General features: G+C 44.0%; 1 protein-coding gene across 1 annotated transcript in view; it reads right to left on the reverse strand.

Annotated features, from left to right (window-relative positions):
* The window catches only part of PTPRN2 (protein tyrosine phosphatase receptor type N2), a 636,554-nt gene extending 622,442 nt beyond the window's left edge, over positions 1-14,112 (reverse strand). The window contains exons 1-2 of the mRNA XM_066627523.1: positions 14,088-14,112; positions 13,793-13,843 (exon numbers count right to left, since the gene is read on the reverse strand). Of these exons, the coding sequence (XP_066483620.1) occupies positions 13,793-13,843; positions 14,088-14,112 (76 nt within the window). The remainder of the gene's footprint in view (positions 1-13,792; positions 13,844-14,087) is intronic.
* Positions 14,113-14,640: the final 528 nt, after the last annotated feature.

Here is a 14,640-nt window from a genome sequence, read left to right on the forward strand (position 1 = left end):
CACAGGAAGTAGTGATGGCATCTGGCCTGGATGCCTTTAAGAGGGGATTGGAGAAATTACTGGAGGAAAAGTTCATTACGAGTTACAAGTCACAGTAGGTATGTGCAAGCTCTTGGTTTGAGAGGTAGGCTGCCTCTGATTGCCAGATGCAGTGGAGGGCACTGGGACTCAGGTTGTGTCTGTTGTCTTGTGTGCTCCCTGGGACATTTGGTGGGCCACTGTGAGATACAGCAAGCTGGACTAGATGGGCCTTTGGCCTAATCCAGCAGGGCTGTTATGTTCTTATTCCACTCTAGTCTTGTATGCAATTTGCTTAGAGCCATTTGGTCCATTAACCCACATGCACTTTTTAAGCATACATTTTCATTGCTTTCCATTCTACCATAGAGATATAAAGTCTATATTAAATTGTATTTATCTCTCTAAGATTTTACAGACCTTGGCTGTGAACCTGGGGTCCCGCAAAAAAATGTTTCAAATTGGGCCCCACAGCTCCTAAAGCCAAGTCATTTGTCAAGGGCTTGCTCCTGTTTTGTGGCTGACTGTTGCCCTTTTCCAAGTGCATGTTCGACTTCTGCAAGTCTCTATCCTGGAAGTGGTTTAGGGTGCCTGTGAGCTTCTCATTCATTTCCCAGTTTGCCTGCAAGGGCCCCCAAGAGAACTCCAGATACTGCAGCTTCTGTCAGTTCCTCAGATGCCACATCTTCTCCACCACATCCGAGTTCCCCATTGCTTGACTTCTGCAAAAGAGAACATGGATTTGAATAGTGGAGAGTGTAGTGTCTGTTCAATCCTATCACTATCAGTGCGGAGGACAAGAAAGGCCCCCCCACAGCTCTTCCCAATTGCTCCCCCTTATCCTCCACAGGGGATAAGGAGTTATTACCTATATCTTCAGATGCCTGTTACGAATAATTATAAAGCAGCAGGCTACTTGCATTACCCATTGCTTGAGACAACTTTCTGAGATGGAAGGTCCTGTCTATGGAGAAGGAGATTCCTCTGGGTCAATGGGAATGAAGTTCAAGAACACTGAATCCACACTGTTCTGTTCTTCCCCCATGTCCCTCCATGTGGCAATGCATCTCCTCTGCTGAACCATCCCCAATCCACTGAGGTGGATATAACCACCCCAGAATCCAAGCAGAGAAACTCATTAAAGTTGTCAAAGAAGGGTCCGGTTGTCGTGGGGCATCCAGAAGGACTATTGCCCTCCTTGACAAGCTTGTAGTTCATCTAAAGTTCCTCGGCTTTGTTTTTGCATGCCTCCAAGTCCCATACCCTTCAGCTTCTCCAAAATGTAGTAGAATGGATCCACATTTCTGCAATTTTTTGCAAGAGTCATCACGACTGCCTCTTCACACCAAATGCCAATGAAGGCTCTTGCTCTAGAAAGGATTCATCAGATGGCAAAGAAGCCTCTCACCACTGAGAAGAGTAACTTCTAAGAAATGTTAGATTGCATTGGCTCATGATAAAGGGAAGCAATATTCCAATCACTTCCCTTCATCATGAGCCAATGCAATCTTAACAGACCGCAGTACAAATACACATCACTTTCATGCCCTTTTCTCCTACTTGCCACAAGCGGGGGGGGGGGGAGGGCGCTGCCTTTTAAAGCCAAAAACAAGGAGAGGGTGAGCTGTGGCGACGAAGGGCTCTTCAGGGGGAAAATCTAGAACTGGGATGTCAAACTAGTTTCATACAGAGGGGCAAAATTAGCACTCATGTTGCCTCCTGAGGACCCGAAATGAGTGAAATAAGCAGAAAGGATATCATTTAGCAGATCCTGGCCAGAAATAAGCACTTTGTTCTCGCACAGAAACTCAATTGCTACAAATGACAGAAGAGAGAAAGTACAAATCTTGTTTATATTTTCAAGATATGAGAGAGAGATATTTTCAATTACCAAGCTGGGAGGGACCAATTATACTGGGGGCTGGATAAATTGCTTCCACGGGCCTTATGTTTGACACCCCTGATCTAGAATGCTGTCTCACCTACCAAACTCACAGTTTGAGACTTGAGGAAAGCCACTGCTATGTTCTAATATAGTATACATTCTAAACTGTAACTGAAGGGTAAACAAAGCTGACATACAGCCAGTGAGATATGCATACTGGACTAGAGTATTTAGGTAGCAACAATATTTATTGCTATGTCAACTATTGCCATTACCAGCAAATCCGAAATGAGTTCCAGTATGATACAGATATATTTCATTTACAGCGCAATCCTATTCTTCCCCCCACCCCAACCTGGTGCAATCATGCCAAAAACAGGTGCACTATATCCAGTGCAGGGCAGATCAGGAGGTTTTGGAGTCAAAAGAGCAGGGCAGGAGGTCTGGCCTAGAGGATAGAGCCTCCGTCTGCCTGAAGATAACATCCACAAGGTCGCCAGTTCGAGGCCACCGGCACCGTGGGACCTTGAAGCAGCTGACAAGCTGAAGCCGAGCTATTCCATCTGCTCTGAGCGTGGGAGGATGGAGGCCAGAATGTGAAGCCAGATCGGAATGAAACACCTGAATGTAGTGGTTCTTGAAAGAAAGAACCTTCTTTCAAATTGTAAAAATCCCTATTTAATAAGGGATTTAAATAAAGCCTGCCTATGTAAAGACCAAGAAAGGCGGTATATAAATACCTGTTGTTGTTGTTAATAATAATAATAATAACAATATTATTATTATTATTATTATTATTATTATTATTATTATTATTAAAAGAGGATTTAAAACCCCTTACACCTCTGTAAGCCTCCCACTCCACAATGGGTCTCCTTGAACCTGTGCTGGCACAAGGAAAGAAAGGGGACAGGGAGGTTGCAGAAAAGGGGGATAGGATCCAGTACATGCCATTGCTGCCAGATCCACCCCTCCTGCAGCCACCCCACCCCCACACTAGACCCTCCTAGCTCAGTTTCACCCAGCCCCAATAAGACTGGGTCATCACTATCATTAGATCTCCAAGTGTCCATTATCTTTGACAAAGCTTATTATACCAGAATAAATAAATACAACACAAAATATGTACATTAAATAAAAGAGACTAACAACCCCTGGACCCACCAAGTCTTTTGCATTAATTGCAAAATGTTGCCTTCTAATATTTCATAATGAACAAATACAGTCAAAAATCATGCAGTGCACTTATAAATGAGCAACAAAGTCCATATATTTACCAACTCAATTTCTCTGATTATTATTAGCAACAATCATTCTTTATATATTGAGCGCTCTCTTAGGCAGAAGTAGAAGACTGATGAAATAAAAGGTCAATGTGATTTCCCTCTGTGTTGTAATGGAACTCAATTGAGGAGCAAAGAGTAGTGTCATTTTCAGTAATGCAGCCTACTACATGTTGACTGTTCCAGTCAATTATAATGTATTAGTATAGCAAATGCCTCACTGAGCACTACTTTAAACTGAAGCACTCAGTTCTATGGAAAAAGAACATAAATAAGAAGGTCCTAATAAAGTGGGCCCTCCATATCCGCAGGGGATCCATTCCAGGACCTCCTGTGGGTACCAAATTCTGCAGGGAGTGAAATCCACAGCAGGGAGGGCCCGCCAACCAACTGGAAGTGCCATGCGCAATCTCCACACACCTCAGAAGGCCTCCCAGATGCTCCTAAAAGGCACTTTTTGTTGAAAAACAAGTGCTTTTCAGAACACCTTTCAGAGGCCTTCTGAGGTGCAGGAGGCAGTATGAGATCTCCTTACGCCTCAGAAGGCCTCCTGGACATGACTGGAAGGCATTTCTGGTTGCATCTGGATCCTCTGAAGTCCTCCAACACAGGTTTGGGAACTGTGTTAGTCAAATCTGCGGATGCTGAGCCCACAGAGGGCCCACTGTATGCCTAATGCTTTTTCTTCAAAAACCTCCTGATAAAGTAAAATGACAACTTGCCACCACCGACGCAGCTGCAATGCAGCCTCAAGGGAACAAATATTCCTTTACCCTGAGAAGGACTCTATGACTGCCCTTCCACCACAGGATGCAGCACATGCCCCTCCCTTCCCACATATCCCCAGACCTCCACATTGGACTTGTGGGCTTACCTTTCCATCAGCTCAAATGGGCTTGGGCTGGCCTCCTACCTCCAAAGTCTTTGCAGAAGTGCTTTCCAGCACTTTTGCAACAGTCTTCAGCCAGCACAAGAAACCTGCACCAGCCCAGGGCACCTTTGGGATTGTGCCATCACTGACTCAAGATGTTGTGGAGGTGAAAAGTTACTTGGCTTTAAAGCAGCGATTTTCAATCTTAGTCATCTCACAGCACACTTACAAGGCACAAATTATCAAAGCACACCATCAGGTTTTTGACAATTGACAGGGCACACCATGCTGCCAGTAGGGGGCTCGCATCCCTATTGGCCCTACTAATAAGTGACCTTCTCCCAAATTCCTGGGGCACACCTGTGGACCACTCATGGGACACCAATGTGCCATGGTACAGTGGTTGAAAGTGGCTGCTTTAAAGGATAATTTCACCATTGTGTAGGTTTATCGCCCCCTATTAGTCATGGACTGAATGTCTATGTTCAGGGTCAGTATGACATTGAACAGCAGTTGCTGAGCAGCAACAGTTGCGAAGGGCCCTCATACCCTCCTTGTGGACTTCCTAGGCACAAATAGGTAGCCATAATGAGAAACAGCATGCTGGACTAGGCGGACCATGGGTCAGTTCCAGCAGGATGCTTCATATGTTCACCTTAAAGTTGCATTTATTTCAGTGTGAGACAAACATATGCTTATATCCTTGCTTCAAGAACACAACTGCATTTTATACCAGAGTATACAAACTGAATTTTATATGACAATACAATAGACAAGTCCAAACATTATCTATTATACCAACTCATAAACAATTGACACGAACAACAATATAATAAATCCAGTTATGACTACCAACCAGCATTTGAACATGAAAAAAGACTCAGAACAGCTTGAAAGATGAAAATGAAATGCATGGAAGATAATAGTTAAACCATGATGTAATTATCATTCACAATTCATCCAGGTACAGACCAACAATAATTCTTACTCAGAGGTAATCTTCCTATTTCACTCACAACGCAATCCTAAAAAGATGATCTGCTGGTATAGTGGCCCTTGCTCTGGCAGAAGGTGGCAAAAATGTGCTGCAAGGCAGGTCATGACACCCAACGAGTAAGCTGTGTGGGCAGAGCAGCCTGCACTGCCCCACCTGCACTGTATCCAGAGACTTGGCTGCCAGCAGAGGTAAGTACATGGCCAGGCAGTGCAGGGACTGGGAGAGCATGGCTGGAGGCTGTTCTGGAGGTGGGGAGGGCCATTTTTGGGGGGAGAGGGTGGAACAGGGGTGAGACAGGCCCAAGAGGGGATGGGAAAAGCAGAGCAGGCATCCACCTTCTCTTAACCCCTTTCCCAGGCCTTCCAGCATTATTATCTTGGACTTCCCGGATTTTCTAGCACCCCATTAGTTAGGCTGGAGTTTTACCCAATGTAAGGGGATAAAAAATGGAATTCATTACATCCCCTTAACCTGAGTACACCTCTGGCTTCTTCCTAACCTGCACTGGATACAGCGCAGGCCATGTTGCCTGGCTGAGCCAGTGCAGATTAGGATTGGGTTGTCAGTCATTGCCAAAATAGGCCAAAGTAACATTAAAACTTCAGTCAATTACCTGCATCAAATTCACACTGGAAGGTATAATGCCTTTCATACTTATGTTGATTTGTTCCAGGCAAGACCAAAACTGAAATTAAGGAATTTGGGGGGAAGAACAATCAGATTGGGACAGTTTCATGTTTTATGTCCAAAGTTCATGTTCATTTCACCACTTACTATTCCAAGCATTCAAGTTTTAGAACAGTTACCGGTAATGCTGAAAAACATAACACGATTGGAGAGTTCCTCATGACAACTGCCATAAGTTTACCAAGGGGCATTAGCAAATAGTGGATAATCCAGAGAGGAATCATTCCCTAATTGTTAAAGAGGCAGATAAAGAAGGTGCAGAAGAAGCACTAGAATCATATTAAAGATTGGGACTGGCAAATGGGAGTTCGGAGATAACTGGAAGACAGAGCATGTTATGCTCGCTGATAGTCATTTTTTAAATTTCAAAGCATGCATTATACACATATGTGCACATGCACACTTGGTGCTGCTGGATGCCCACTAGGGCAGCATAACCCAGACAATTAATGCAATTATTTCCCGGACCATTAGTAAGAAATGAAAGCCACATTTTTTGTTTCGCCAGGTCAAGGGTCTCCAAACCCTGACCCAGGGGCCAGAAGCAGCCCGCAGCAAGCCTCTTTCCAGCCCATGGCCAACCTCTTGTCCCCTGAAAGCCTCTGGCCCACTCAACTGAACATGACCAGAACTGTGCTCTGATTGCGCCTGGAGGGTGTTCTGAGGGCCAGAGAGACTGAATGAATGAGCACATTCATTCATTCACTCATCTGAGTTCCATCTCCAATTTATGTATTTAAATTTTATATTTAAATTTTTGTTCCAGCCCTTAACACCATGCTAGATATCTGATGTGGCCCTCTGGCCAAAAAGTTTGGAGACCCCTGCGCTAGGTCATCAGTCTGCAAATTGCGGACCAGTGTGTCACAAAACATCCTTCCCCGTCATGGGCAGTGCTTACCAGCCCACGCTGCTGCCTGTTATCTTGCCAGCTGATCTCAACAGAAAGTCACTCCAGGCAGCCGCTTCTACCCTGAAATCGGGGCAAAGAGCCTGCTGGGGCAACAGGCACCAGAAGTGGCTGCACCAGTGTGACTTTCTAACAAGATCAGTTGACAAGATAACAAGCAGCAGCATGGAATGGAAAGCATCGCACATGATGGAGGTTTTTTCCAGGCTTCGGATTCAGGTTTTGGCCCTTGCTGCACTAATTAATCAAATTCCCCCAGTGCTACCTACCTGCCTTACAGCACTGATGGAACACCAGCAGGGAGGTTGCAGTGGCCTCATGCACGGCAATGGTACTGGACCAACCTGCCAACCCAAGAAACTCAACAGGGGAGGCAGGACAGGGCAGAGGAGGGCGGTACGCGGTTGGGCAGAGCAGGGCAGCAAGGGGGCAGAGATGAGGGTGGATTGGGTATGGACAGGAAGTGTGTCTAGTGGCAGCGTCAGCGGCTGAATCCAAACCCCCTTACTGGACCCAAACCTGTGACCCAGGTCCATGTAGACCTGTGCCAGCAGGTGACTATTTTGTGATCTGTGTCACTTTTAACCATCTGATATCATTTTGCCAACCATTTCATCATGTCTGGGGAACCCAACACTTTATTTTTATCTCATACAAATCCATTTGTTTTGAGAGAAGAAGAAAAAACATTTCAAGTGTTGTTTAAAATGCTGAGCATGAAACCTGATGTATTGTACCATCTGATGTACCAAGTCCTATGAAGTATCTGAGGACAAAGAAAACTCTGTGTGTTTTATGAAAGAATATAAACGCCATGGAAATCTGTTGAGGACATGAAGAACAGTTTGTTCTAGCAATAAGTTGGTACTTTCACACATCACAAAGTCTGCCCACCAAGGCAACCTCAGAATGAGTTATGTCACATGAGAAAGCAGGTGTTCCTTGACAGAAGCTGAGCAAGAGTGAAACCGATTAGAGGCAATCTATCTTAATTTTTAAGAAGCAATTGCCCGCATCCAATAATAGCACTGCCCTTTGTTTTGTTTTTAAATTTTAAGGCCTTTGGAATAATAATTGCACCAACTTATTCATTCCAACATGGGAATGTCCAAAATGATCTGGAGAATCAAAAATTGAAACACACAGGAACTGAAATAAGGTCAGGCAATTATATAGGAGAATTCAGGACAATGTCAGATAACTGGCAACAATAAAGTACATTAAACTACTACAATATTTTAATACCATACATCTGAGACAGTTTGGGAGACAGGTGGGAGAGAAGGCTGGCTGGGCAGCCTCAGAGGTGCTGCATCTCATCAGCACGGGGCGCGCTCCTGGCAGGCTTCAAACTGGGAGGGAAACCTGACCCAGAGAGAGCAAGGCAGCACTTTCCTCTGCTTGGGAAGGAGGGAGCCCAGCCTGCTCTTAGTGTCCAAATGCCCCAGCCTGCATTTCTCCGTCTTGCCTGGGGGGAACAGGGTGGCATCTGCATGTTGGGTGTACGTGTGTGAGCAGCCCCCATATACTTTGGGGGTGAATTATAATCTTGCTCTGTGTGGCTGCAATCCTAGTCACACTGTCCTGGGAGTAAGCCCCATTGACTCAAATGGGGCTTACTTACTTCTGAGTAGACCTACATAGGCTTTGGGTCTGTGTCAGGTTAACCATGGATCTTCACTTTTCTCTTTTTTCTCCCCCTTCAAAAATGAGAAAAAAGCCACTCTTGATGGCTTTGTCTCCAAAAATTGATTAAAAAATAAAAATACCCATTCCTTTTCAGCCATCCCCCTTTTTCCTCCTGCCTCCTGGGGGGGGGGGTACTTCCCATGTTGTTGTTGTTGTTGTTGTTGTTGTTGTTGTTGTTGTTGTTGTTGTTGTTGTTGTTGTTAACAACAGTATTTATATACCACTTTTCAACAAAAAGTTCACAAAGCAGTTTATAGAAAAAAATCAAATAACTAATGGCTCCCTGTCCCAAAAGGGCTCACAATCTAAAAAGATGCAACACCAGCAGACAGCCACTAGAAAAGACACTGCTGGGGGGAGGTGGGTCAGTTACTCTCCCCCTGCTAAATAAAAGAGGAGCACCCACTCGAAACAGTGCCTCTTACCAGTTAGCAGCGGTTAACTGTTGTTGGCTGCTATTGTAAGACAAAAGGCACAATCCTAGCTAGGTCTACTCAGAAGTAAGTCCCATTGTGTTCAATGGGACTTACTCCCAGGAAAGTGAGGTTAGGATTGCAGCCAAACCGTCTCTGGTTCTCAGTTTCCATCAGTTTGCAATTAGCAGATACACACAAAACAAAGTCTTCCCCTCCCCCAGCAAATTCATCACTTCCCCCTTCCCTTTCCAAAACCCTCCAGGTGTGCTGCTAACAAACTCAGGGCACAATCCTAACCAGGTCTACTCAGAAGTAAGTCCTATTTTGTTCTATGGGGCTTACTCTCAGGTAAGTGTGGTTAGGATTGCAGCCTCGGAGTGCTGGCAGTTGTTTTTTTGTTTCTAGTGTATAATTATAACACCTTCATCCCCATTTTGGGGATAACTGAGGTGAGGTGTTGTAATGGGGAGCCGTGGCCAATGGCCACAAGGATCAGGGGAGCCGTGGGCCAAAAAAGTTCATGAACCACTGGTCTAGACTGAAGTTTTTGTCAAATTGGGGGGAAGGGTCAGTTAACAAATAGAGCTGAAAGTACTTATCCATTTCACATTTCTTTGCTTCTGTCCTCTGTTTTGCAGTGATCAGTGCTCATCTCAGTTGCCAGCAGCTGGTGGCTGCCATTTTCTCTAGCCTGCAGGACACAGCAGTGCTGACACAGCCTTTGCTGCATCCTGCAAGCCAATCAGGAACATGGCATGAGAGGTAAGTAAACAAAATTCTTACTCACCTACTTCATCACACCATGGTCCCCAATGGGTCTACTTGCATCTGCACCAGCTCTTTCGCTGGTGCATGTCTGAGTGGACCCAAGGGAGCATGGTGAGGTTGGGCAGGGGACATAGAATACTGGTAGTGCCATTAGCACTGATAACTGCCCCCTGCCCTCCCCTGACATGCCTCCTGGTGCCCTGATACCAGCCTCTCTGGCACCCACCCCCAAAACCAACTCATACCCTCCCAAAGTGGCTGGGTGCTGTGGTGGCACACACACAAACACACAATCACCAGCCTTTCACACTGGGGGTACTGCTGCATATATTATAGCTGCAGTACTAATGATGTGGGCCTTCTGCTGACGGAAAGCTCATTCTATCAGTGGAAGACACCCATAGGATTGGGGTGAGAAGCTTATGTAACAGAGTCCTGACACCTCTGCTTTATCGTGTTTAAGAATTGAAGCTTCAGGGGTGGAAAATCTGGAGTGAAGAGTATCCTGGAGTCCTGTGGTGGTGAAGAAAATTTTGGAGTGAGAGCATATGGAGTAGAGAACTGTTAGATATAGAAAAGGATAAGTATCCCTTTCCCCCACCACTACTATGCTCTCATTTTCCCCATAGCTAAGTTTTTCTTCTTAGAAATGACTTTACTCGCAATTAGAAAGACTCAAAATTTTGCTCATGTCAAATCACAACAGCTGCACACTATGACTCACAAGTCAAGGGGTCGCTGACTGACTACTCAACTCACGACCCAGTCTCAGTGCCTGGAGCACATCCTTGTTAATAAATAATATCACCAAAGCATCAGCATATTATGAGACAGGCCTAGATATTGACCTCAGAGCAGTGGTTCTCAAACTGGTGGGTCATGACCCACCATTTCGTGTAAAACTTCCATTGTCCCTTTAAGAGGCAGGGAAGGGAGGACGCAGCAATGCAATCCCCATGATCATGTTGCTAAGGGGGCAAGGAGGGGTGCTTTTACTTACTGTGGGCTTGGGCAAGCAATAGAAGGTGCAGGGAGCCCCACGCAGCCCTCCACAAGGCTCCCTGAGGCTTGGAATGTTGAGAAACAGCACATACAAACCACATCTGGTTTCACATCACAACGAGGAGGTGGTTTGTGCATATTGTTTCTCAACATTCCAAGCCTCGGAAAGCCCTGCGGGGGGCTGTGTAGGGCTCCTTGCACCTCCTGCTGCTTGCCCAAGCCCACAGTAAGTAAGAGCAGCACCTCTCGCTCCCCCCTTAGCAACGCAATTCCGGGAATTGCAACGTGATTCTGGGAATCACATCGCAGCCCTCATCCCTCCTCTGTAAAGACTTACTTAGGGAGTAAATCTCCATAAAAGTTTGAGAACCACTGCTCTAGGGTGCTGTTTGTGTACTGTACTGTACTGAAGAGCTATTGTTCGCTGTAAACTACAATTGGCTAAAAATGCAACCATTTAATTACATTCCCCTGGGCTTCAAAAAATACACAAATGCAGTGTTGTAACAAGTTTGACTCACATGCTTGCTAAGTACTTCACTGTAGCATTCACTGCTCCTGGCTAAATAGTTAATTGGCTGTATACATCCCCAAATTTCAGTATCTTTGGCATAAAAGAATTTATGAACACAAACAATAAATAACACAATTTAAAGCTATTCAATTGGTCCATTGTGAGAGTTACCTCCTAAGTTGTACATATTAACTCTACCTACCTAATGAGTCTCAACATAGAAATGGTGAACATTCCCTCTTTAAAGCAGTTTGCATTTCAGTTTTTTTAATATGCAAATCATGAAATGGAGTGTCTTTTAGATCCAGCAGGTGATTTAAACAGCAGGTTAATGAAACTGGGACACACAGGGGTCTGTTTTTTACTATTAACATTCCCTTCCCTCTGCTCTCCAGTAAACAGAAACCACCTGCTCAGGTGATTAAATGTCTTATAGACCTCTAAGGCACAGTCATTTATATGGAAAGTCAAGAAGAAAACAGCTCCTCTGAGAAGCTTACATATAATGTAACGACGTTATGTGGCTAAAGGAGAAACAGCAAGCTGGGACATTTATACCAAGTGCCATAATTTTACTTGTAAATCATTCAGAACCATAGTATAATGAACCAATTTCAGGCCCTTGTAAAAGAAACAGTATTCCATGTATTTTTCCCATACAGGTTACTCTCTCGTGCTGCTACACAAACAAAGATTATCCACAAATATACACCCAATTCTCATTGTATATCTATGAATATGAACGTATGGAAGCATTCCATACATAGCTCATCTGTACCCCCTACTCAGGTCATACTTTAGAGCCATGTTTAGGGTGCCTGGCACCTCTGAGGTCTGTTGGGCACCTATAACAAGCAGGGCCTTCTCTGTGGAGGCCAGGCAAGTTTCAGAAGGTCCACTTTCAGCATATGAAAATGGCTGGCAGCTGCAGGCACACACCAATGACCTCTGGAGCTCCCACCAGAGGGGACCTGCTGGAGGAGGAGCAGGGTGAGGATAAGACCTGCCCAGGATGTGCCATAGGTGGGCTGTGGGCAGACACTGGTGGCAGTGGCAGCACCAGTATAATAGGTAAATTTTACTTACTTCTCCATAATTTTCTGGTCCCCAGTCAACTCATAGCAGCAAAGTCTGGTCCTGAGGTCTGAGTGCTCTGGGCTAGTCTAGGACATGATTGGACTTTCAGTCACTTTAGCATCCTCATAGCAACTCTATGGGGTTGGGAATTATTCTTTCCATTCAACAAATAGGGAACATTGTCCAAGAGATAATAGCCTGGGAAGGACTTTAACCCAGGTCCAACACTGGCTTCGGGTCCAGACTGAGGTCCAACACTGTATCCATCAGACTACACAAGCTCTCAGTACATGTAATTAAATTGTTTTAAATAGGTACCCATCAGACTACACAAGCTCTCAGTACATGTAATTAAATTATTTTGAACATCAAACCATGCCAACAGCTTATACCGGAAAACAAGATACACACTGCACAGCATGCAAGAGCAGATTTTGTTTAGAAAATGCTTAATGTCATTGTCATGGTTTCAGATATGCAGCTTGCCATGGCATTGCTAACTCTGTCATAAACATATGCCTACTTCCAGCTTATGGAACTTGTATGGAAGTTCATATTGGAATATAATGGTTTACTCCAGTATTACAATGGCAGCAGGAAAGAAAGAAAATAGGTATTGTCTATGCCAAAGGAAAGAGTTACCTACCATCCAGTCAAGCTGACTATACTGGGAACTAGTGCAACTTCCCTTCCCCCAGAAGTGGCATAACTAACAGCCACTCTGCAGTCAGCAGGCAATTGTCAAGGTGCAGCAGCAATGGATGTCACAAGTTTGACAACATCTGTTATCAATGCTCTTAATTCACAAATAAAGATTTTTGTATTCCTTGAATACATGTAAGTGAATTGTAAGCTATTGTTGCTGTACATGTCTGGCTATTTACACATATTTACATAAAAAGCAATACAAATTCTTCTTAAGTTTTGATGACATCATGCTATGACAGATGAGAACAACAAAATAGGTTGGTACAGAGTGAAGCACAGTGGAAATTTTCCTGGGTAAGATAAACCAAATGCGTATGAGTTTTTTTTAACACAACAAAGGAGATTTGTCCAATCCAAGAATAATGTAGGACCTAGAAAAGGTACAAAAGGGGGCAACCAAAATCATCACAAGACTGGAACACCTGTTTTATGATGTAAGGCTAGTTCTTGGGACTTTTTAGCTTGGAAAATAAACAATTAAGGGAGAACATACTTGAGGCATATAAAATTATGCATGGTGTGGGGAAAGTGGATAGAGAAAACCTTTTTTCCCCTCTTTCACAATACTAGAACTGTAGATCATTAATTGAAACAAGTTGGTCAACGACTTAGGATGTGTTGATGGACACTACCTTTGGATGGCTTTAAAAGGGGACTGAACAAATACATGGAGGACAGGTATATCAACAGTATCTTGTCATGATGCGGGGAAACTACCTAGAAGCATGGGGGCATGGCCTACGGGTTCATCAGCACTACACCTTTGAATATCAGTGGAGGGAAAGGAGGTGGGAGAGAAGTATGTCTTTCTTGCCTGTAGGCTCCTGGCAGAAGAATATTGCTAGAGTGTGAGATATGATGTTCCTGCTTGATGATTGATGAAACACTGAAATTATGTCACATGCATGAAAGTACATAAGCTACAATAAACTGGTCAGGAAAATGTGTCATTCAGTCAATGACTTACCATTTACGCAGATTTCAAAAGATTTGCAAAGGTCATCCTCAAATAGACATCCTAGAACGCAATTAAAAAAAAACAACATAAAATCAATATAGTTTCAGGTTGTGCAACTGGATTGCAGTCCAACATTTCAAGGTATAAAACCTCAATTTGAAGGCCAACATTTGTTTGATATTATAATTCTACACTAAGGAATACAGAAACCAAGAAAGTAAAAACAAAGTCAAAGCTGAATAGTGAAAAAAAATTGAACACAAAAATATCTACAACTGAGCACTCCAGTTGAGACATCAAGTACTGATGTCTTGAGGTTGAACCTTCATGGAACAATTCCAGTTGCTATGCTGAGGCTCAAATCAAGGACACCAGGTGCACCAGGACCAGCAAAATTTTGAGAAAACAGCTGCACCTCAGTTCTGATAGACAAGTCTCATTTGAAATAATTCTGACCATTAGCCCTTGTGGTTTAAGATTTCCAAGATGATGACATCACCTTCTCCATTGTTATGCTAATAGTATAAGCTACCTGCCAAAGCAGAAACAAACTAGGGAGAAATGCAAACTGTTAAGGACATATTGGCTATGGCAGTGGTTCTCACACATCTGACACCAGGACCCACTTTTTAGAATGAGAATCTGTCAGGACCCACTGGAAGTGATGTCATGACCAGAAGTGACATTATCAAGCAGGAACATTTTTAACAATCCTAGGCTGCAATCCTACCCACACTTACCCAGGAGTAAGTTCCAATTACTATCATTGTTAAAAGAATATACATAGTAGCTTGTTAAAAGTGCAGGTCCATAACATTTCCCCAAATGCCATGGTAGCATCAAGTCTAATATATTAA

This window comes from Tiliqua scincoides, chromosome 5 (genome assembly GCF_035046505.1).
Source record: "Tiliqua scincoides isolate rTilSci1 chromosome 5, rTilSci1.hap2, whole genome shotgun sequence".
NCBI lineage: Eukaryota > Metazoa > Chordata > Lepidosauria > Squamata > Scincidae > Tiliqua > Tiliqua scincoides.